Below are 20,963 nucleotides of genomic sequence, written 5' to 3' on the forward strand. Positions count from 1 at the left end.
TGGATGTGCTCAAGGTCATGGTGCCGGTGGACTGAAGGATACAAGGGCTGGCTGGCGGATGTGGGAGAGTGCCATGGAACCACGGCAGCCATGGTGGGCATAGGAGGCAAGCGGGAGGAAGATATAGATGTCGGGGTCACTTGCAATGGGAGACCGAGAGTGTGTGACGACTCTCCCCACCCCACTTCCTAAGAGTGCATCCCGTGGCCCAGGGACTGCGGCTAAGCTGGGTCCCTGATGAAGGGGGGCCTGGACCCCTTGCTCCTCTCCCCCATGCCAGACACTTCCCACAGCCAGCTTCTCGTGGTCTTTGATGGGAAGACCTCTCTCCTGTAACTCGGTAGCATGCTTTTTGGTTTTCTTTTGTTCTGTTTTAAGCTAAATTAATCTGAATGCAATGACAGAGCTGTCATGTTCCACCAGCAAAACGTGCCCATTTGCTGCTGACTCTCGGGTGGGGCCTTGTCTCTCCAGCATCACTTTTTTTTTTCAAAATGGCCCTGTCACCTGTCTTCTCAATAAATCAGTTCATTCACATGTCTTGACACATGAGGTCCTTGGCCCGTGTGTAAGCGGGTCCCAGAAACGCAGACACGCCATCTGCACGGACTCCTGCCGGCATTCCAGGAGCCGTGGTTCTTCTTCTGGGCGGGGTGGCCGCACCTGGAGAGCTGTCAGGTGGGCGGGAAGGAAACAAACAAATTAAACTCCCCCCAGCCTGTGGGCCCATACTAGGTGCTCTGCCCACAGCAGGGTGTTTTCTGGAAAGCAGGGCATACCAGGCAGCCGTGGAGGCAGGAAGAGCCCAGGCTGGAGGCAGACAGGTCTGGGTGTGAAGCCCCAGTTGGCCATTTCCAGGCTATGTGGCCACAGGACACTGGTTACCCTCTCTGTACATCAAGTTCCTTGTCTGCAAACAAGAATTCAAAGTCCAGCCATGGCACAGGGAGGTCCAACCTCTGATGCTGTTGTATTGATGATGGAGATAGAAGAGAAGAGGTGGGAGTGGGGAGGGCTGGGACAGTACCCTGAAGATGGGTGGCCCTGGCCCTGTGGCTGGCCCTGACCCTGGCTGCTTCCTCCCCACCAGGGCGAGGGGGTGCAGCAGCTGCGGGAGGCCCTGAAGATTCTGGCAGAGAGAGTCCTCATCCTGGAGCACATGATTGGGATCCATGGTGAGTAGTGAGATCGGACCACTGAGTCTGGCATCTCCCTCTGCCCCTGCCCTCTCACTCCTGGCTGCCCTGGTGCTGGTGGCCACAGGTCTTCAGTCTCCTTGTCCTGATGGCCCCTGTGCTTGGCTGCCAGATGGTTGTCCCCAAACCTCAGTCTGGTCCCATCCCTCCCCTACTCAAGGACCCTCAGTGGCTCCCAGCTACCCATGACCAACGTCCAGGTCCTAAGTTCCTCCCCAGCATAGCCTGGTGTCCACTGACACAGAGTCACCACCCTGTCACCCCAGGTCCCCTCCCACCTCCACACCTTTGCTCAGGCCGGTCCCTTCGCCTGCTGAACCCGACCTCCCACTTCAGGGTCTGCTCAAAGATCTTTTCCTCTGTGAAGCTGCCCTCCTCCTCCCTGCCACGCTCTGCTGAGCCTTCAGTTCCCTCACAGGGTGGGGTTTCCACACCTCTTCCTGGCACCCCAGGGGGCCCTTGCAGCAGGTGGTGACTGGCACCTCTGCAGGGCCTGGAGCCTGGGCCTGGTCAGCATTTGGTGAAGAATGAGTGGATGAATGAATGCATGAGTGGATGAATGAATGCATGAGTGAATGACTGCATGAGGAGTAGAAGCCGCTGCTTTGTCTGGTCCTTGCTGGCAGGGCTGGAAGTAGGGGTGCTGTGTGGGCCCCCAAGGCCCTGAGTGAGCTCACCTCCTGCTCTCCTTCCAGACCCCCTGGCTTCCCCCGAGGGGGGCTCCGGCCAGGACGCCGCCCTGAGGGCCAACCTCAAGATGAAGCGTGGTGGCCCCCCACCCGATGGCTCCCTGGCCGCCCTACTCGGCCCCGACCCTGGGCAGAGGAGCGCTGGCCGGGCCCATGGCAGAAAGTAAGAGGCCAGCTCTCCAGGACCAGCCCCGACTCAGCTGGAGACCCAGCCCCAAGGCCTGCGCTGCTGCTGGCCCCTGAAGACACCCCAAATGGGACTGGACGATCGTGAGGGACACTGGGTCCCGGGGCCTGGAGGCTTTAGGGACAGGTGGCAACTATGGGGGCAGGGGCCAGAGGGGCCCAGCACCCTTAGCAGAGCCCTGCCCTGGTCCCTGCCCTCCCCACCCCTACTCCCTGCTGGAGACAGGGCCTGGCGGGCTGGGCGGGCGTGAGCAAAGTCATAATACTCATCATTTACTGAGTCCCTGCATCAGCTGGGCCTGTCGGAGGACCTGCCCTACATTGTCTCATTTAACCCTTAGGAGGTAGGCTTGTTACTCCCAGTTTACATGGGGGACAGAGGCTTGGAGAGGATAAATAACCTGCCCAAGGCCACTGGACCATGGCGGGCTGGGGCAGGATTTGAACCCAGGCCAACCAGTGTTCTCCTTCTCCCTCTTCACGGGGAAACTCAGACAAGGTTGGCGTTGGGCCAGGTGACTCCTGAGGCTCCAGCCGGGAAGGAGGGCAGGGCCCTGCCCAGTACGAGACCCCGGGGGCCCTGGGCCTCCTTCCTCGACTCCCCTCCCTGGGCCGGGGTTCTGCTCTGCAGGCTGGGGGCGGCCCAGCCCATACCTGCTCTCAGAGACCAGGGAGACCTTGAATGAATCCACGATAGTCACGTGGACTTGGAGACAATGAGAGAGGAGCACTGGGGGGCGTGGCCCACCGCTGCATCCCAATCACTCTGACCCCACCCACCCCACCAGGGCCCACCGGCCCTGAGCTGGGAGAAGCAGGTATTTAATGGGACTTACAGCCCTGCCCTCTCCTGGCTCTGGGAATCTGCAGGGTCGGCCACTTCTGCGTTACATGGCAAGTCCTTGGTCCCCTTGACCCAGTAGAGGGGGGAGAGCTGCCTGAGTCCCAGGTCCCGCTCAGGAGAGACGCTTTCGGGCCTCAGGTCCCCTGTGACCCAGACTGGCCCTGGTGCTCCTCTCTCGCTGGGTCAGGACCAGGGCTCAGCGACGGCAGCAAATCAGCCACAGGTGCTGGCACCACTCCGGTGTGTCTCCCCGCATGGCAGGGAAGACTCGTCCCCACCGCCCTTGGTGCTGCTGGGGGGCTGTGGCCTGGTCCCTCTGGGCCCTAGTAACCTCTCCCTGCCCGCGAGGCCTTGACTGCCCCTCATGAGGCAGGGCTGGCTGTGTAGGGGGCCAAGATGTAGCTTCCTGCAGGCCTATCTTCACAGAGGGGTGGCCAGAGGCGGCGGGAAGTCTGTAGCCCTCTGACAATAAAGGTGCTCTCCCCACTGTGGTCTGGTGTCAGGTGGCAGCGGCCGAGGGGGAGGCTGGCTGAGCCCTGCTGGCTGTGTGGCAGGGAGGGTGGGGAGTGGTCCAGAGGGCTAGGGCGTGGCTCTCCCTGGGCCATCGTGGTTCAGTGCAGAACTCTGCAAGGTCACAACCTGAAATCAACCTGGCCTTCCAGGTCCTTACAAAGGATATTTGTCAAAGTAGGAGCATAGAGCATCTTTTATTTAACAGTCGATTAGCTCAACATTTATCTTTTAAACATTTAGACGTATGTGATGCCTCCCTTTGTACTCTGGCCCTGAATCCTGCACTGGCTGGGGCAGGCCTGGCTGGGGGGCTAGCAGAGTCTGGAGTGAGCCCCCCAGGATTGGATGTCCAGGTGCTCCCAGGGCCACCTCAGAGCCACTGGGAGCAAAAGGGGTACAAGAGGGAACCAACTTCCGATGGGAGCTCGGTGGACAGGCCCAGCCTGCGGTGTGTCAGACAGACCAGGTGTTGTGGCCCCGGAGGAGGTCCTGGGTCAGGGAAGCTGCGCTCTCGGATGCTGCCCCGCACCACCTCCCAGCGAGCAGTTCTGGAAGAAAGAGTGGCGTTTGCATCAACCCAGAGACCGAAGGACACTGCCAGGAGGGACGGATGTGAGCAAAGTTTGGAGGCAGATGACGCACTTCCCACAGGAGACCGAAGCAGCTGCCTGGCACCAGATCTTGAAGGACCCTAGATGCTGGACGGGGAGAAGCTGACCTGGAGGGGACGGGCGGCCGTGGCCAGTTTCCATCGTCAGTCTAGCCTCTCCCCTCCATCCGAGTGGTAGAGCAATCTTTCTGAGATGCCAGCCTGGCAGTATCCTCCCTTACTCACAAATCTGCTGTGATTGCTCTGTTCCTGACCCCCAGCCTGGCCTCTGCGATCAGGCGCTGTCCTCCGGGCCCCTGTCCGCCTGGCTGCCGGCTGCACAGAGGCACCACCTGGCCTTGTCTCTGTCCAGACTCAGAATTGGGCTAGAAGCCCTGATCAGCCCAGGCTGGGGTTCCCCCAACTGGACCCCACATTTCCTGCTGCACTGCCTTGGGATTGGAACTCCAGAGAGCATGGTGTGACCTGTTTCCTGGGACAAGTAGGCTGAGGATGGAATCAGGCTGAGGATGGAAATTAATCAGACACTCGCCTGACCCCCAGGGGTTCAGGGGTTACATCTGAGCATCTCCTTCCCCAGAATGCACTGGGTGAGGTTGATCCACTCCAGGCTGGGTGGGAAGGGGACTTGGGAACACATTCTTCTCGTTCTGAACTTGGGGTGTCCCAAGGACACACGGGCTGGTCTCCTGCTGCATGGGCAGGAACTGCCTGACTGCCTCTGGGCCCCAGGCAAAGGTGGGCCAGGGGCCACTGGGCCCCACAGCCCAAGCCCTCACCTCCCTGGATCAAAAAGACACCCTCGCAGCTCTGTGCTGCCCTGCTGCACACGTCATGAGGCTGTGATCTTGCTGTGGGCAGGGCCACATGTGTGTCCCCAGTGCCCAGCTCTGATCACCACAGTGGGTCACAGGACATGCACGAAGGAGAGTGAGTCCTTTCCAGACCCTGAGTCGGTGACCGAGGTGGTGGACAGTGGGCCAGGCAGGCATGCGAGACAGGCCTTGGTCAGAACAGAAGCCCCCTCCCCATTCCGTCTACCCCACACCTGCAATCCCAACCACCGCCGAGCTTTCTGGAAAACCTCTCTTCCAGACTTGTTTTATGGATTATAAAAAAAGAATTTCACGAGATTTTCAATTACTTGAATTCCAGGGAGATTTATTTCCGATGTTATTAATAAATTCTAATGCCACCTATAACATTCAATTGTCAGTTAATTAACTGGCAATTGGTGCATTGTAAAAGGCAGATTAAATACTTTTTCAGGCAGGGGATGGTGAATGAGCCAGTGTGCCCCAAAGGAGGCAGCCCGGCTCTCGCGTCCCAGTCCCCTCCCACCCCCACAGAGATGGGCCGTGACAACCGGCCTCAGTGTCCTCGCCTTAAAAGGGGATCACAGAACCTGCCTGCAGAGCCCTGGGGTTGAAGCTGGTTTTTCATTCACATAAACAACATTTGAAGGGGATTCAAATGATCATTTAAGTCAAGATTCTGGCTCTTGGCTACCAGGAGCTGAGTGGCTGGAGTGTGAAGTCAAGGTGTCGGCAAGGTCGGGCTCCCTCGGAGGGCTCCAGGGGAGAATCTGTTCCTTGCCCTTTCCGGCTTCTAGTGGGAAGCTCTGACCTCAGGTGGCAGGGCTGGCACCCGAAGCATGTTCCTGCCACATGTGAGGAGAGGGAGACGTGCTGGCTCTTCGCTGGCCTGGCCTTCAGACTGTCCTTTGTCAACAGTCGAGGAGAGGGAGGGAGGGCATGAGAGGAAAGACACCTGGACCAGGGCTCTAGCAGGCCTTTAGGGAGAAGGGGGGGGGGAGGGTGGGTGAGGCTGGAGACCCAGGGCCACCAGCACGGCCTGCAGCCATGCCAGGTGGAAGGCACCACAGGCCGGGCCCCTTGTGCTGACTGGGATGCGGGCTGCTTTGGTTGTTAAGCGAGATGAACCCATTCCGAGTGTCTCCAAGAGTAATGGGCTTATTGCAAGGCTTCAGGGATCTCAGGGGACCCCAAGGACAGGACACTCACCAAGGGTACAGTGTGGGATCTGAGTCAGTCCGGGGACCTCTGCAGCGGGAGGAGGTTGCTGATTCCCGCGGCCCTGCTGTGTGCCCATGCCTCCTCTCCCTGCGATCCGTTGTCCTGTCTCTGGCCTCATGGCTTCTGCCTGCTCGTGGCTTCTGCATCTTCCCACCATGGCTTATCGTGATCTCATGCTCACTCTCCTCTTACAGTAGGTGGCTTTGCGGTCACCCAGAATTCAGAGTGGTTATAAGCATCTTCAGTGTCTCCCTGCCAGCGCTCAGACTCTGGGACCTCCCCAGAGGAATCCTCCTTCTCGCCAGATGAGCTCAGGCCCGCGTCTCGTCCCCTCCAGGCTGGACACAGATATCTGATAAGGAAAGAGGACTCTGAAGACCTAAGGCCAGAGGCCCCGGAGAGCAGGAAGTGTGGGCTTTGCTGCCTGTTGGTGGAAGCTGCCATCCTGGGAGGGGAAGGGATGCTCAGGGCCCCACGCTGGTCTCCTCTGGGCCAACAGCACCATCTCTGCCTTGTTTCTACATCAGAGCTGTATTCTTGAACATGACCATCCCAGCCACATCCGCCAGCTATTCAAGGACCTTGATGACATCCCTGTGGGTTCTCAGGATGTCACAGGAGCAAGTAACTGTCTACTTTCTCATCCCATTGCCCACCCCCCACCCCCTCGTGCTCCCACCACCCTGCAGGCCCCAGTTTATAACAGATTAAGCATAAGAGGACCTTAGCTTTCATTTTCCTTCTGCATCATGGCTATAAAAGGAGAATTTTTAGAAAAGACAAAACCAAAAGGTGCATCTTAATTAGGGAAGATGTGCAGCGAGGCCAGGCTGAGCCCTGCTGGTCACCAGCCCTCCACTTGGTGAGAGCAAATGCTTTTAATGCAGCCCTGTTGCCATGGTGATCACCGCATCTCAGCTTACTGAGGTGGCATTGCAAATCTGTGGGGAAAGAACAGATTATTCAATAAATGGTGCCGGGACATTTGCTTAACTATTTGGAAAGAAATAAAATTAGCTCTTTCCTTCACACCATACTTCAGTATAAATTCCAGAGGATTTAAAGAATTAGATGTAAAGATGGAATTTAGAAAAAACTAGAAAAAAAAAACTACAGACAAATACTTGATCTTGGGGTGGCTAAAGACTTCTAAATGTAAAAGCTGTGGAAAACATAACAAAGAATAAGATAGAGATAGAATGTAATACATAAAAATTTAAATCTCTTTATGTTTTAAAGAATCACTTAATTAAATTTATTGGGGAACTGCAAATAAGGAAAAAAATAGTTGCAACAAATAAGACAAAGGGTTAACACCTGTAATATATAAAAAGCAATTACAAATCAATAAAAATGAACATTCCAATACAAAAATGGTTTTAAAAGAAATGTACAAAAGAAGAAATAAAAATAGGCAATTTTAAAATTTTTTAATATTCACCTTCATTGGTAATCAAAGAAATGCCCAGTAAAACACCAATGAAATTTTCCCCATCAGATTATCAAAGATTGTTTAAAATGATAATACCTAATCTTGTTGAATGGAGTGAAATTGAGCATTCTTACCTGTGAGAGTACAAATTGGCATAAAATAACTGGAAAAAATTTGGTCTTATGCCACAAGAACTTTTAAAATGTTCATTCCATTAACATGATACTCTAATTCTTAAGACATCCTAGGGGAGTGGTCAAGATTGAAGCTAAAATGTAAATACAATAATATTTGTTCTAAGTAGTTAACAGAAAATTATAATTTACCCAAACACTAGGGTATGGCTAAATAAATTATGGTACATAAATATGATGACGTATTGTGCAGCCTTTAAAATAATACTTTGAATAATAATTAATAGCATGAGAAGATGTCTGTAATACAGTGTGAAGTGGAAAATAGTGGACCCATTGGGGTTCTTAGCAGTTGACAATCGAAACCCACTCTGGCTGGCTGGGCAAAGAAAAGGAATTCATTGGGAGAATATTGGAGAGCTTCGAAAAGCAGAAACAGCGGAGATCAGGACTGAGAAAGTAGTCAGGCAGCAAGATGGCCAGAAACACAGCTAAAACCAGGAAAAAGCTACAGAGCAGCTCTGCAAGAAGACTGCTCCCTGCGGTCTTGGTCTCGTTGTATCATCAGGGTAATCCCACTGCTGATTCAGCACACTTATTAAAAATCAACTGACCATGAATGTAAATGTTTGTATCTGGACTCTCAATTCTATTTCATTGATTTGTACGTCTGTTCTTACAGTCTCAAGTAAGTCTTAGTAGTAAGTTTTGAAATTGGCAGGTGTGAGCCCTTCAACTTTGTTCTTCTTTTCCAAGACTGTCGTGACTGTTCTGGGTTCTTTGAATTTCCACATGAAATTTAGGATCGGCCTGTCAGTTTCTGCAAAAATTAAACAATTGCAGCTGAACCTAGACAGACATGTACAGGGCCCTCCAGCCAACATCAGAATATATATTCTTCTCAAATGCACGTGAAACATTCTGCAGTATGAACCATATGATGGTCCATAAAACAAGACACTAAACTTGAAAGAATTGAAGTCATACAGCGTGTGTCCTCTGGTCTCAACAGAATGAAATTAGAAATCAACAGCAGAAGGATATTTGCAAAAATATGGAAACTAAATACACTCCTAAATAACTAACAGGTCAAAGAAGAAGTCACAAGGAAATTAGAAAATACTCTGAGATGAATAAAGATGAAAATATGATATACCCAAACTTCTGAGTGCTGTTTTAAATCTTTAGACCTGGTTTTCTTTAGTTCTTCCTACACACTTACAAGAATGTATTTAAAGTCTTTGTCTAGTGAGTCCAGTGTTCAAACTTTCTCAGGGACAGTTTCCTGTGAATGGGCCATACTTTCTTGTTTCTCTGCATGTCTTACAAAAATTTTTTTTTGAAAACCAGACATTTAAAATAATAAAATGTGGCAAATCTGGAAATCAGATCTCCACCCCGCCCCCACCCCCACTCCCCAAGGCTTTGTTGTTACTGCTACTTGTTGTTATTGTTTCTTTAGTGACTTTCCTGGACTAATTCTGCAAAATTTGTGTTCTTTGTTGTATTTGGCCACTAAGGTTTCTACTCTGTTAGCTTAGTGGTCAGTTACTGACTGGAGATAAATTTACTTAAATCCTTTAAATCAATAATTCTCCCAACTTTCGTTGAGGGGTTCTGTGTGAGTGGTGGGCCATACCTTCAAAGTTCTAGCCAGCAGTTTACAACTCTGCCTTAGCCTTCACTTCCTGTTTGTGCAGAGCCTCAAGGTCAGCCAGAGGTGAGAGATTAGCTCCATCCTGGGTCTTTCCTGGGCAAGTGCACATCTGCACACATGTATGCAGCCTTCTAGCATCCCAAGAATATGTTGGAGCTTTTCAGAGCCCCCTATGGACATCTTATTCCCCAGTTTTTTTTCCTTTAAGATGTTATTTAGCCTCTCTTTAGCCCTAACTGGTATCATCACTTCAGGCAGTTTACAAAATTAAACAATTGCAGCTGATTGTTTATGACAAATGCCGTGGAGCTTGAGCACACTGAGCAAAGACTGAGGTCAAATAAAGGTAAACTCTGAGAATGCAGCTTTTCAGGGAGATGCCAGACAGGTCAGATAGCGACAGTTCTCTGGGGACAGGGCTTTTGAGGACGCTCCATATCTGTTTTTGCCCTTCTAGTCGTTGCCGGGCTACTGCTTCTCACAGCCACCCGCGTTGTGAGGTTATTGCTTTTCAGACCTACAGTGGAGCTGTGGAGAGGGAAATGGGAATGAGGCAAGGTAAAACTTCACAAAAAAAAAACAAAACAAAACAAAAAAAAACACTCCTCAAGGGTTTAAAGCCTTTGGTTAATTTCCAGAGTCATCAAAAAGTTGATTTTTGACCATTTTTGCCAGATTTTCATTGCTTTTATGGAGAAGCATATTTTTGGAAGTCCTTACTCTGTTGTTCCGGAAGTGCTTCCTCCCACCTGTTTGTGTACAGAAAATTTTACTGGAGCACAGCCACGCTCATTCATTTGTATATTATCTACAGCTGCTTTCACAGTACAATTGAAGAGCTGAGTCGTTGCACCAGAAACCACGTGGCCAGCGAAGATTAAAATACGTACACTCTGGCCCTTAAAGAAAAAGTTTGCCAACCTCTATAGTAAGGCAAGAAAATGATATAAAGTTTAGAAGAAGCAAATCATTGCTATTCACAGATGAAGAGATACTTTATCGAATTTTTTTCATTGTGAATAACTTCTTAGCATTAATAAGTGAGTTTAGCAAGGTCATTGAATGTATTACACAAAATCCAATTGTAAGACTTCCACATCCAGCTAAGATACTGTAAGCGCAGTCCGCCCTACCTCTCCAGCTGATAACAGTTTAGCAGTTTGGACAAAATACATAAAGCAACTATCTGAGGACTCTGGAAAGTAAATCATACACAGTAGACTGGGGAGGAAAATCCAAACGCAAAGAATGGTGGAAATAGCTACGAGTTTTCCGGTTTGTCCGTTTGTTTTTCTCCACATCTCCTGGGTTAAACTCTAGCGCAACCCAAATCCCAGAACCACGAAGTGAATGAAAACAGAATAAGCTCAGAGAAAAACCCTGCCTTTCTGGCAGGAGAACCAGGAATAGGGCATCTCAAGGGACTGAGTGTGTGTGTTGGGGGGGTGGGGATCCCAGTTTTTTCTTCCGCTCTTAACTATCTCTGTCCGGAGACAAATCCCAGTTATGAACCTGTTTTCCTGGGGTGGCAGCCGTCCCATATGCACCTAAAACTCTGAGAAAATATTTCTTTCTGATCAGAGAACCTGGGTACTTTACGTGCAGTATCTTGTATACCTCCTAGTTTGTTGTCTGGGGTAGCCATCGTTTAACTTCCATTTTCTTGGTGAGGAAACTGAGGCTCAGAGAGGTTAAAAAGCTTGCCCAGGGTCACCCAGCAGCAGTGACAGAGCTGGTATTGTCGCCCTCCCTCAGGCCCCGTGAGAATGAGCACCTCCCTGCACACTGGCTCAGAGTATCCACTGGCCCGTGTCTGCTTCTCAAACCTGTGCACCCACCAGTGAGTCCAGCCCCCAGCCTGCCTGGACGACTCTGAGAGGCCTTGAACTCCACTCTGGATCAGCCCTTCTCAATGCAGATAAACTGCTGTTGATATTCTTTGGACATAATTTTCAGCGAGACAGGATCATTTGGAAAGCCATAAATACTCATTCAGATGCACATGATGGATAATAAACTCGGCTCCAACGAGTCACTTGAGCCCCCATAAATCCTGGCCGCATTTTCTTCCCCGGTGCTTGTAAATCAGGCCCTACCTCTGCCTTCTCCCCTGTCACCCTGGAGGCCCCTACCGGCAGCCGCTATGCTGCAGGTGGAGCGTCTGGCTGCCCTCATGCCCTGCACACATCCTGCTGCTATCCGGAGGGACCCAGGCGTCTGGCCCATTTGGGGCCGCCTCTGTGCTGTCCTGAACAGCAGCCGCCCGCACATCATGGTTTACACAAGCCCGATGGGGTTTTAACAACATGTAAGTTTTAAAAAGCGGGCTGGAGCTGCTCCTCGCCTCTCCTCTCTCCTGGGCTGGTGCTTCTGTGGGTTGTTTTCAACAAACCAACAACACAAGGAGCAGGGAAAACTTCACAGGGTCTGGGGTCGGACGCCGATGTTGTTCTAGAGATTTCAGCCAAGCCCCTGTTCTGGGCTTCCATGTGTTCGTCTGCAGGGTGGAGGCAATAGTTCCTATTTCCCGGGATTGTAGTACTCAGGGGAGCACTGGGAAAGGGGATTCAGGGTGGAGGTAGGGGTGGGAGCCAGGGGGACCCTCTGCTGGGCTCTAAAGTCCTGCCTGTGACCAGCTCTGGGCTGAGGCAGAAACTCAGCTCCTCTGGAATCCAGGTAGGGTCCATTGGTCAGCACTGGACCAGACGGGCCATTTCTCCTTTCTCCTTCCTCCCAGCCCAAGGGTGAAATCTGCTGTTTGTTCCTGGTGGAATTCTCTTTTCCATCTCCCATCCTCAAAACCACCCCATAAAACACCAAAAATAAACACTGCGCCTGGCTTTCATTTGGGGGAGGGTTTGCCTGCCCCCTTTTATTACTTTCTACCATGACACATCAGTCTTTCATCTTTGCGTGCCTGGGTCAGTGACCCTGAGAGGCCGGCCAAAGGCAGTGTGTCTGGGCCTCTTTGGTCAAGCGAGGACTCAATTCTTAGAATGCTGGGGTAAGCACGGGGGCTGCTGGGGCGAGGCAGCCAACACTGAACAGATGAGAGACACTGGGCCTGGGTTTTGAAGGATGAGTAGAAGTTTATCAGGCGGGAAAAGTCAGGGGAAGACTATTCCCAGCAGAGGGAACTGTATGTGAGAAGGGAAAGAGAGAGGAACCAGATGGAATGTTCTGGGAGTAAGTGGACATTCAGTGAGGCTGGCTATGAGGGTTCCTGAGGGAGGAGCGGGTGCCGGAGAGGACAGGAGGGCTGGGTGGTGCAGACCTTGAATGCCCAGCCAAGGGGGTGGGCCTGGGCTTCACCCTGAGGGCCACGAGGAGCAGAGGAGGAGTGTGAGTGAGGTGGGGTCACCCCAGGACCCCTGCCCACCATGGCCAGCCTTTAGGACACGGCCACTTCTTGTGTCGATGGAAGGTGGGGGTGGCAGGGTGACCCTTCTCTTCCTCAAACTCAACTTCCCTGGCAAAGGAAGTCTTGAGAGAATCTCAAAGGAGCCTTCACATAAAATGACTCTCTTAAAAAGTCAACATTTCCGTGATTTTGTAGAAATTAATCAGGACCACATGCGTTCTATTTTTCATAAATTGCAAGGGATCAAAAGGGAAGGAAAAATCTCTTAGGGTGAAAAACAACATGAGATCCGCCACCCGCTGAAACACTCCACACCATTGCAGGCAGCCCGGGGCCTGCCTTCCATCCAGCGCCTGGACATGGGTCCTGGGCTGGGCGTGGGGCGAGGAAGGCGCTCAGACACAGCCCAGACCCCGAGATGCTCCCAGGCGGGAAAGAGTGCCAGACAGTGAGGGCTGAGGGAAACTTCTGTATGTCTCTGGGAGAGAAAGCCTGGCACTGGGGGAACCCAGAGGAAGCCTCGAGCCCAGCTGACAGAGGGAACAGGAGAAGGGACAGTTCGAAGAGAGAGCGGATGAGAAAGCTGGAGACCAATTAGGACGGGCTTGAATACACTGCTAAAGGATCTGGATTGTCCCCTGCACTTCTGCCCATAGCTGTCTGAGGCCCGGTGTGTGATGGAAGGAGCCCTGGACTTGGGGACAGAAACTCTATTCAGCCTCCCTCTTGCAGTGGGATCCACCTCAGACCTGGAACCTCAGTGTCCTCTTCTGTCAAATGGGTGTGATAACAAGGTCTCCTTCCTCCAGGGGAGGTGTGAGGAGCTGTGGACAGGCAGCCGCTCACTTGGGCGTCTGTCACACTGGCTTCCCCCTGGCTGACCTCCCCTGTCCTCTGTGGGGGCCACGGTCAGGGGCAGGAGAGGGGAAGAGGCAGTGTATCAGGCCTCCAGCCCCTGATACCCTGCTGTCCAGAGGCTAGGTGGGTCCACAGCAAAGAAGATCGGCTGAAGCCTTGGGGTCCCTATGCTCTCGTGTCCATCCAGGGGGCCTGCCTGAGACACCGAGCCCTGCAGGACCCTCGTTCTTCAGCTGCCAGATCAGGGGCTCCCCCCCTCCCCCCAGGGGCCCCCCACCCCGAGCTGAGCAGCACCAGCCCGCCCCCGCGGTGGGCGCCGTGCCAGGCCTGCGGGCGGGCGCTGAGATAATCCGGCTAGACGAGCTGCCACCTTGGCACGTCCCGAGGCGCCCGGGGCTGCAGGGAGCTTCAAAAGGAAAATTAATGTCTCTTACCAGCAATTAGAGGAAATTATTTGGATAGAAATCTTGTTTTATTATCTCCTCTTCCTTGTTTTTCAATCCCCAGCCTTTGATTCCTTTCTTCTGCGGGGATTCTCAGAAAGACACGGAGAGCCCGGGCCGCGCACTGGGGCCTAATGAGTGCGTGGTGCACCTGGCGTCGCGGCCTCGCCCGTGGAGGCTGCTTCGGAGGCACTGTGCCTCCCAGCCCCAGCCCTGGGGTCTCCCAGAGCGCCTGGCAGCCCCTTGGCGGCCAGGGCCGTGCTCCCAGGTGGGCAGTCGTGGGTGGGCCTCTGGCGGCCTAGCTTTCCTGCTGCCCGAGGCGGGTGGCTCTGGGGCCCAGGCCTGGCCAAGGTCACGGCCATCCGGGGGTGGCATGGTGCAGAGGGGGAACCTGGGGGGCGGGGAGGGGCCGAGATGTGGCCTGGGTGAAGGCCAGCACCTTTCCTCACACTCCCACCCTTCAGCATCTCCTCACTGCCTCAGACAAGGTCCCAACTCCGCAGCCTGGAGTGCAAAGCCCTGCAGACTCACCCCTGCTTGCACCCCTGGCCTCGCCCTGCCCCTGCACCGCTCATCCCCCTCTTCAGCTGCCCAGGATGCCTGGCTTGTCCCAGAGAGCAGCCGAGCTGCCCTGGTCTGGGGTCCCACACACCTGAGCCTGGAATCAACAGCCTTTCTCTGCCTGGCCAGCTCCGGCACCTCCTTCCACGTCCAGCCCAGCCTCACCTCGAAATGCTGACCCGGCGCCCGCCTCCTAGCATTTCTGGTGCCCCCAGGGCTCAGCCCAGGACTCTGCCCCATCCCTTCAAACTGTTTATGGGCCGCTGCCCTAGGAGCTCCTCGAAACCAGGGAACATGTAGGTCTCCCTCAGCCCAGGTCCCCAGATGGGCTTCAGCCAGCTTCTGCTTGAATGAAAGACACCCAGTGACAATGACGGCCTGAATAAATGAATGAATGAGGGAACGAATGGAGCTTATGAGAAAAGGCACTAGAACAAAGTGTCAAGAGACTAATCTTGACACGTGCCTCCATCACTTCCTCCCTGCGGGACATGGAGAAAGTCGCTTTACCAGTTTTTTATTCAGTATTTAATTCTGTAGATGGGATTAATAGTTCTAGTCCTGTCTTTAGAACAGAGTTGTGAGGATGAAACAAAATAAAGGAGTTGAAGATGCTCAGCAGATGCATTAAAGGGCCATGTACTATCCCTCCCTCCCTTCCTTCATCCACCCATCCATCCATCCACTCACCCACCCATTCACCCATCCAATTATCCATCCATCCATCCATCCATTTATTCCTCTATTTATCTATCCATCTCTCTATCCATCCATCCATCTACTCTCCCATCCATTTATCCATCCAATTATTCATCCATCCATCCATTTACCCATCCATCCATCCTCTCATCCATTTATTTAACAATCACTATGTGCAGGCCTGTGTTGGGATCTGGGGGACTGAGGGGTTAGAAGCAGGGCCTGCCTCCAGGACCCCCCTCCCATCAGCAGAGAAGCACAGGCAGGAGCTGAGAGAGCAAGGCGAGGCACACAGTCCTAAAGGTGCAGCCCCAGAGCACTGCTGCTTTTTACTACCATGAAAGCACCTACTCTGGTCCATCTCAGCTTGCGTTGGGAATCTTAGGAGACCAGGAACATTTCCGCCCTGAATCCAGTTCTATGATGCTCCCTGGACGGCGTGGACATGGAGTGGAGGTGAGGAGACAGGGAAACCCAGGCACAGAGAGGTTAAGACATTTGACTATGTGACTAGGAAGTTGCTGTCCTGGGACATGGGCCCTGAACCACATTCTTAAACATTGCCTTGAGCTGACTGGTGAACAGCCTGCACTTATAGGACCTCAAGCCAAGTGCTTGGAAAGCCTCAGATCAGTGGTTGTCCAGCATCTGCTTACACACTTCCCCTGACAAGCATCTCACTACCTCTCCAGGTAGCAAGGCTCCTCCATGAATAGCACTAAGACACTCTTTCTTGGATGGAAGTCCGTGTTGGACTGACTTCTGCCCTCTGGACTCTGTATATTCCTGCTGTCCAAGAATTCCCCACAGAAGCTTAAAGATAAGGGTCATGTCCCTCAGCCATCTCTTCCCAGCCCATGTCCCCCCTCTAGGCTCCCACCAGCCCCTCTCACCTCCTAGCCATCAGTCTGGCACAGAAAGCTAAGTGCATATTAAGGTCACAGGGAGGGGAGGCAGCCCAGGGGATCAGAGGAAGTTCAGTACCTTGTGGCACTGATTTGGGGTCTTCACCTCACCTCAGCCTTGCTCTGTTCCTCCTGAACAGTAACTTTCATCAGCCCCCAAATCCTTATTTAATCATTCCATCTTACTGCAGTGTCTTCATTGCTATAAGATGCCTTGATTCTATTTTGGATCCAGGGCAGAGATAAATAAATAAAGCAACCAGCCAACCTTCCTGAGTTTCAGGTGATGACTGCATCAGGGTCCTTTCTCCTTAAGGTCGCCAGCCCACCTCTCCCATTATACAAACCCCCACTGGATGTCCGTACTCTCCCACTCTGTTCTACCCTGCTCTTGGAATGGGAGGAGCAGGGCAAAAACTCACCCAGTGGTGCTGGACCCGTCGATGCCAGCTCCCAGAGCAGACTGCTAATTTCTCAGTAAGTTGCAGGCCAGCTGATGTCACGATGATGCCTCAAAATCAGCCACAGTGAGAGTATTGACACCATGGGAATTGGCAGATGCTACAAATTGGGGCTTTCCCCGCTTTCTAGCCTGCAACTGCATCTGTCCCTCATCATTCCTCTTCCCAGGGACTTCTAGCCAGCAGGTGGGGTGGGCTCTGGTTCCCCCTGACCCCAGAGACCTCCAATCCTCCCAAGAGGCAGACAGGAGTCCTCAGGAAGCTTTCCCAGTGCCAGCCCCTCCTCTGTGTACACGCCGTCCTCCTCTGTATTCTTCTAGGAGCTGCCGGGGCTCAAGGACTCATTCATTTATTCATTCAACATAAGTTGAGCTCTACTTTCTGTGGGGCTTTGGGCTGGGGACCTAGTAAAGGGACAGAGCTTTGTCCTCCACCAGCTCAGGGTGTGGAGGGGCTGCTCTGTGCTATGTGCAATACATACATTATCTCACTCCTCACAACACGTGGGCCCATTTTATAGATGAGAAGACTGCAGCTTGGAATGCCAAGTGAGTAGTTCACATCTGTCCAGCTCCACACACTCCTGAATGATGGTGGTGGTGACTTTTTTCTTGTTTAACCTTCACCATCGCTCTGAGAGGAAACCTTTGCTTGTTCTGTTTGTCTGAGCCACCATGCAAGTTAGACTCTCTCCGCTGAGTCCAGCAAATGATGTCCAGCGAGCCCCTCCTGGCACAGGATCTTGAGTTGGGAGCCCCAGTTCCTGCCACAACAGCCCTTGTGATGCCAGGGGTGATCTTGGACAAGTCACTTCTCATCACATAAACCATTCTGTTCCCCCCTCCAGCTCTAATCTTCCTCTGAGCCCCAGACCCCCACACCCCCTACCACCTGGGTGCCCTCATGGGGTGTCCCACAGACACTGCAAGTTAGCACCTTCCAGATGGAATTCTCGAAGCCTCTGTTTTCTCATCAGTGAAACTGGAAAAACAACAGTTTTCCCTTCACATACTATGCTATTAAGAGATACAACATCATACTGTCAATGAGCCCATCGTAGGCTCACAGTAAGCGCTCACCACCAGCTGGCCGGGTGCACATGCCCCCGACCGGCTGGCGGCGGTGCTTGTGTGCAGTCCGTGAGCATTCGAGCCTCCGGCAACCACATGAGATCCACACCCGTTCATCCATCCACCTGTTGACCTTGACAGGTGATATGGTGGATTAAGATGGCTGCAGATTATCACTCCCTTCAAAAGATGTTTCCACTCCCCTTGAGTCAAAGCTGGCCTTGTGATGGCTTAACCCATAGAATGCCACAGCAGGGACACTGTGCCAGTTCTGGTCCCAGCCTTTAAGAGGACTGGCCGCTACGGCTTTCTCTCTCTCACAACACCCTTTCTCTGAATCTAGCTGTCGTGCTCCAAAACAGGTAGAGAAGCCACATTCAGGCAGTCTGGTTGAGAGCCCCAGCTAAAGTCCCAGCCAACATCCAACATCAGCTGCCCGTCACATGATGAGCCACTGGGATGTTCCAGCCCAGTCGAGTCCCCAGGTGGCTGCAGCCCAAACGAACATCACTTGGAGCAGAATCACCTCCAGACTGAGCACTGCCAACTCACAGGATCACGAGGCTTAGCAAGATTGTCTGTTTCAAATGACCAAGTTTTAGAGCATTCTGTGGCAGCAACAGGTAACTAACACACACATCACAAGATGTATATGCCTCTCTAACTTTTTGTCTATTTTTTTTTAAGATGAACCATCCTATAGTATAGAACAGGAGTCAGAAAACTACAGAGAGCAGTTAGCCGCCTATTTTTATACAGCCTGCAAGGAAAGACTGGGTTTTCACGTTCTTAAACACCTGGAAAATCAAAAGAAGAATATAATTTGGTGGCTGGTGCATGAAAATGATATGAAATTCAAATTTCAGTCCATAAATAAAGTGTGATTGAAACCCAGGCATTCCTCCCTCACCTACATATCACCCACGGCAGTTTTTGCATGACCAGGACGAAATTGTGAGGTTGTGGCAGAGACCAGATAGCTGCAGAGTCTAAAAGATTTACTGTCTAGCCTTTTGCAGGAAGTTCACCAACTCCTACTGTAGAACATTCAAGATGCATCACTGCCTAAAAAGATTTGTATGTGTGCTTAGAATCATTTATTTTCTCGGTCCACTAAGTAAAAAAAAAACAAAATTGTGGCCTTTTGGGCTTACTTACTTGTTTGTTTATTTCAAACTCTGAAAGTTTTAAGAAGTCTAGACAGTGGCCCAAAAGCCTGCAAAATTTAACAAATTATGGGAGGAGTATGGAGAAGCATTCGAGCAAAGATCAGAGTGAAACTTTCTGATGATGGGGCAGGACGGAGGATTTTGAAGTAAGAAGATAAGGACTGGGCAGGGGGCCCAGCTGGACAGGGACACCCCTTAAGGCCTTGTGGCACCCCTGCAGCCTGCATGGCCTCATGCCTCTCTCTGCCCAGGGAGCAGTGGGGGGGGGGGCGGGGGGAGGCGGCAGGGGGTAGGTCACAAAAGCTGTCCCCTTCCTTGTCCCCTGCCTGCCTCCCTGCCTTCCACCAGTGCCCCTGCAGGCCTTTGAATCAGCCAGTTCCTCCTCCATGAAGCCTTCCCCCACCCACAGGCCAGCATTCACCCACTTCTCTGCGTGTGTCTAAGATCCCACTAAGCTCCCACCTGCCACGTCTTATTGTTGAGAACCACCTCCTTGTCCTTCTGCTTCTTGGGCTGGAAGCACCTCAAGGGCAAGTGGCTGGACCCCAGGGGAGGCATCAGAGCCCAGCTGCGGAATGAAGGAGCCCCACAACCCTCACTGAGCATTTGAGATCAGAAGCCCCAAGGATGCTGAGTGGGCCAAACAGTGCAGATTTCTGTGCTGCAGTACCCACTCCCCATGCCAGGGGTGCGGAGGGATAAGCACCCCCACCCCAACTGGTGGGCACGTTCAAGGCCAAGCCTGAGCTGCCCCACCCTCGCCTGGCCACTGGTGGGGCCTCCGGCCGGGCAGGAGCGGCCGACAGAGCCACCTCCCGTTCACAGGCTGGGAGCTGACAACCAGGTTCTGGAAAACAAGAAGCCCATTCAGGGCGCAGGGCCGGGCGGGCCCCCCTTTCAGGTGCATGAGCTCACCTCTTGGAAACCCAGTGGGCCTGCCAGAGGGCCTCAGAAAGCTTTTGATGGCCCCGTGTGGAGGACTCAAATCACAGTCCCCCAGGCCTCCCAGGCCTGGTCACACCTGGCTCCAGGGACTAATGTTCAAGCCCAGGAAAGGACACAGATGGGCGGGACGGCGGGCTCTGCGGGCAGGCGGCAGGGCGTCCTCCCCGGCCAGCGAGCCCAGGCCTGACGGGGGCCCAGGTCCAGCTGAGCGCCCTGTGCACCTGGCAGGGTGGGGGCGGCCCAGCCCCCCGGCCCCAGTCCCCAGGACACGGCCGCCGGTTTGCTTTGGTTGGTCAGCTTTGGCAACGGTGGTGACACTAGGCAGACATACACCAACCCAGACTGGTGGACCCGACACCCTGGGCCCAGCTAGGGGCAGGAGCTAAAGGGATTTGGGGTCTAGGCTTTGTCCCCCAGTGGCCACCAGTTCCCTGCGGGGAAGGGACCAGCCAGGGGGAACAGCTGGTTCCATCTTGGATAGAATCTGCCAGAATTCCCCGGTCACCAGCTCTCAGGAGGCCCTACTTTTCTGTGAGCTTGCAGGGCACGGCTCAGGAGCCAAAACTGACCTGGAAGAAACAGAACTCAGATGGCCAAGGAAGACGCAGCCCTCTGCCCTCCTGGCACGCCTACTTGGCTTCAGCCGCAAAGACAGGGCAGCAGCCTCTGGCTTCTCCAAGTGCCCACAGGGCAGGAGTCCAGGACAGGGCCCCCACACCCCTCCCTGGGCCTGGCCTTGTGACCAGCAGTGGCCTCTGTCACTGTTTCTGTGGATGGCAGCTCGGGCCTTCCATCCACTCCCCTGCAGGGAAGGCCAGACCGCAGTGCCCCCAGAAGCCCCCAAGGCCTTGAGGGTGGCCCCCAGTGCCCGCTGGATAACCACCCAGCTCTGGCTGGAGGCCCAAGTCCCTGCCTCCCTGCTGTCTGACCCTGAGGACCTCTCTCAACCTCAGGGTGGGCCTCCCGACCACCCACCGAGCTCGGCTGTCTGCTGTCCCCCAACCCTTGAAGCTCCACTTGTTCTGGTAGGCCAGGCTCCGCGGTGCCCAGGCTTCCCCCTGCCCCTGGCAGTGAGGGCTGCTCCCTCCTCTAGGCCCCCCAGGATTCTGCACAACCCAGACATGGGTGGTTTAGGAATGCACTCACTGCTCTCTGGACACAGCTGCTCTGGAGCAGAGGCTGAGGGTAAGCCGG

General features: G+C 53.3%; 1 protein-coding gene across 5 annotated transcripts in view; it reads left to right on the forward strand.

Annotated features, from left to right (window-relative positions):
• The window catches only part of COL26A1 (collagen type XXVI alpha 1 chain), a 156,215-nt gene extending 152,814 nt beyond the window's left edge, over positions 1 to 3,401 (forward strand). For all 5 annotated transcript variants that reach the window (XM_074345846.1, XM_074345848.1, XM_074345850.1 and 2 more), the window contains exons 12-13: positions 1,091 to 1,175; positions 1,892 to 3,401. In XM_074345846.1, coding sequence (XP_074201947.1) covers positions 1,091 to 1,175; positions 1,892 to 2,052 — 246 coding nt within the window. In that variant the 3' untranslated portion in view covers positions 2,053 to 3,401. The remainder of the gene's footprint in view (positions 1 to 1,090; positions 1,176 to 1,891) is intronic.
• Positions 3,402 to 20,963: the final 17,562 nt, after the last annotated feature.

Source organism: Camelus bactrianus, chromosome 18, assembly GCF_048773025.1.
Source record: "Camelus bactrianus isolate YW-2024 breed Bactrian camel chromosome 18, ASM4877302v1, whole genome shotgun sequence".
Taxonomy (NCBI): Eukaryota; Metazoa; Chordata; class Mammalia; order Artiodactyla; family Camelidae; genus Camelus; species Camelus bactrianus.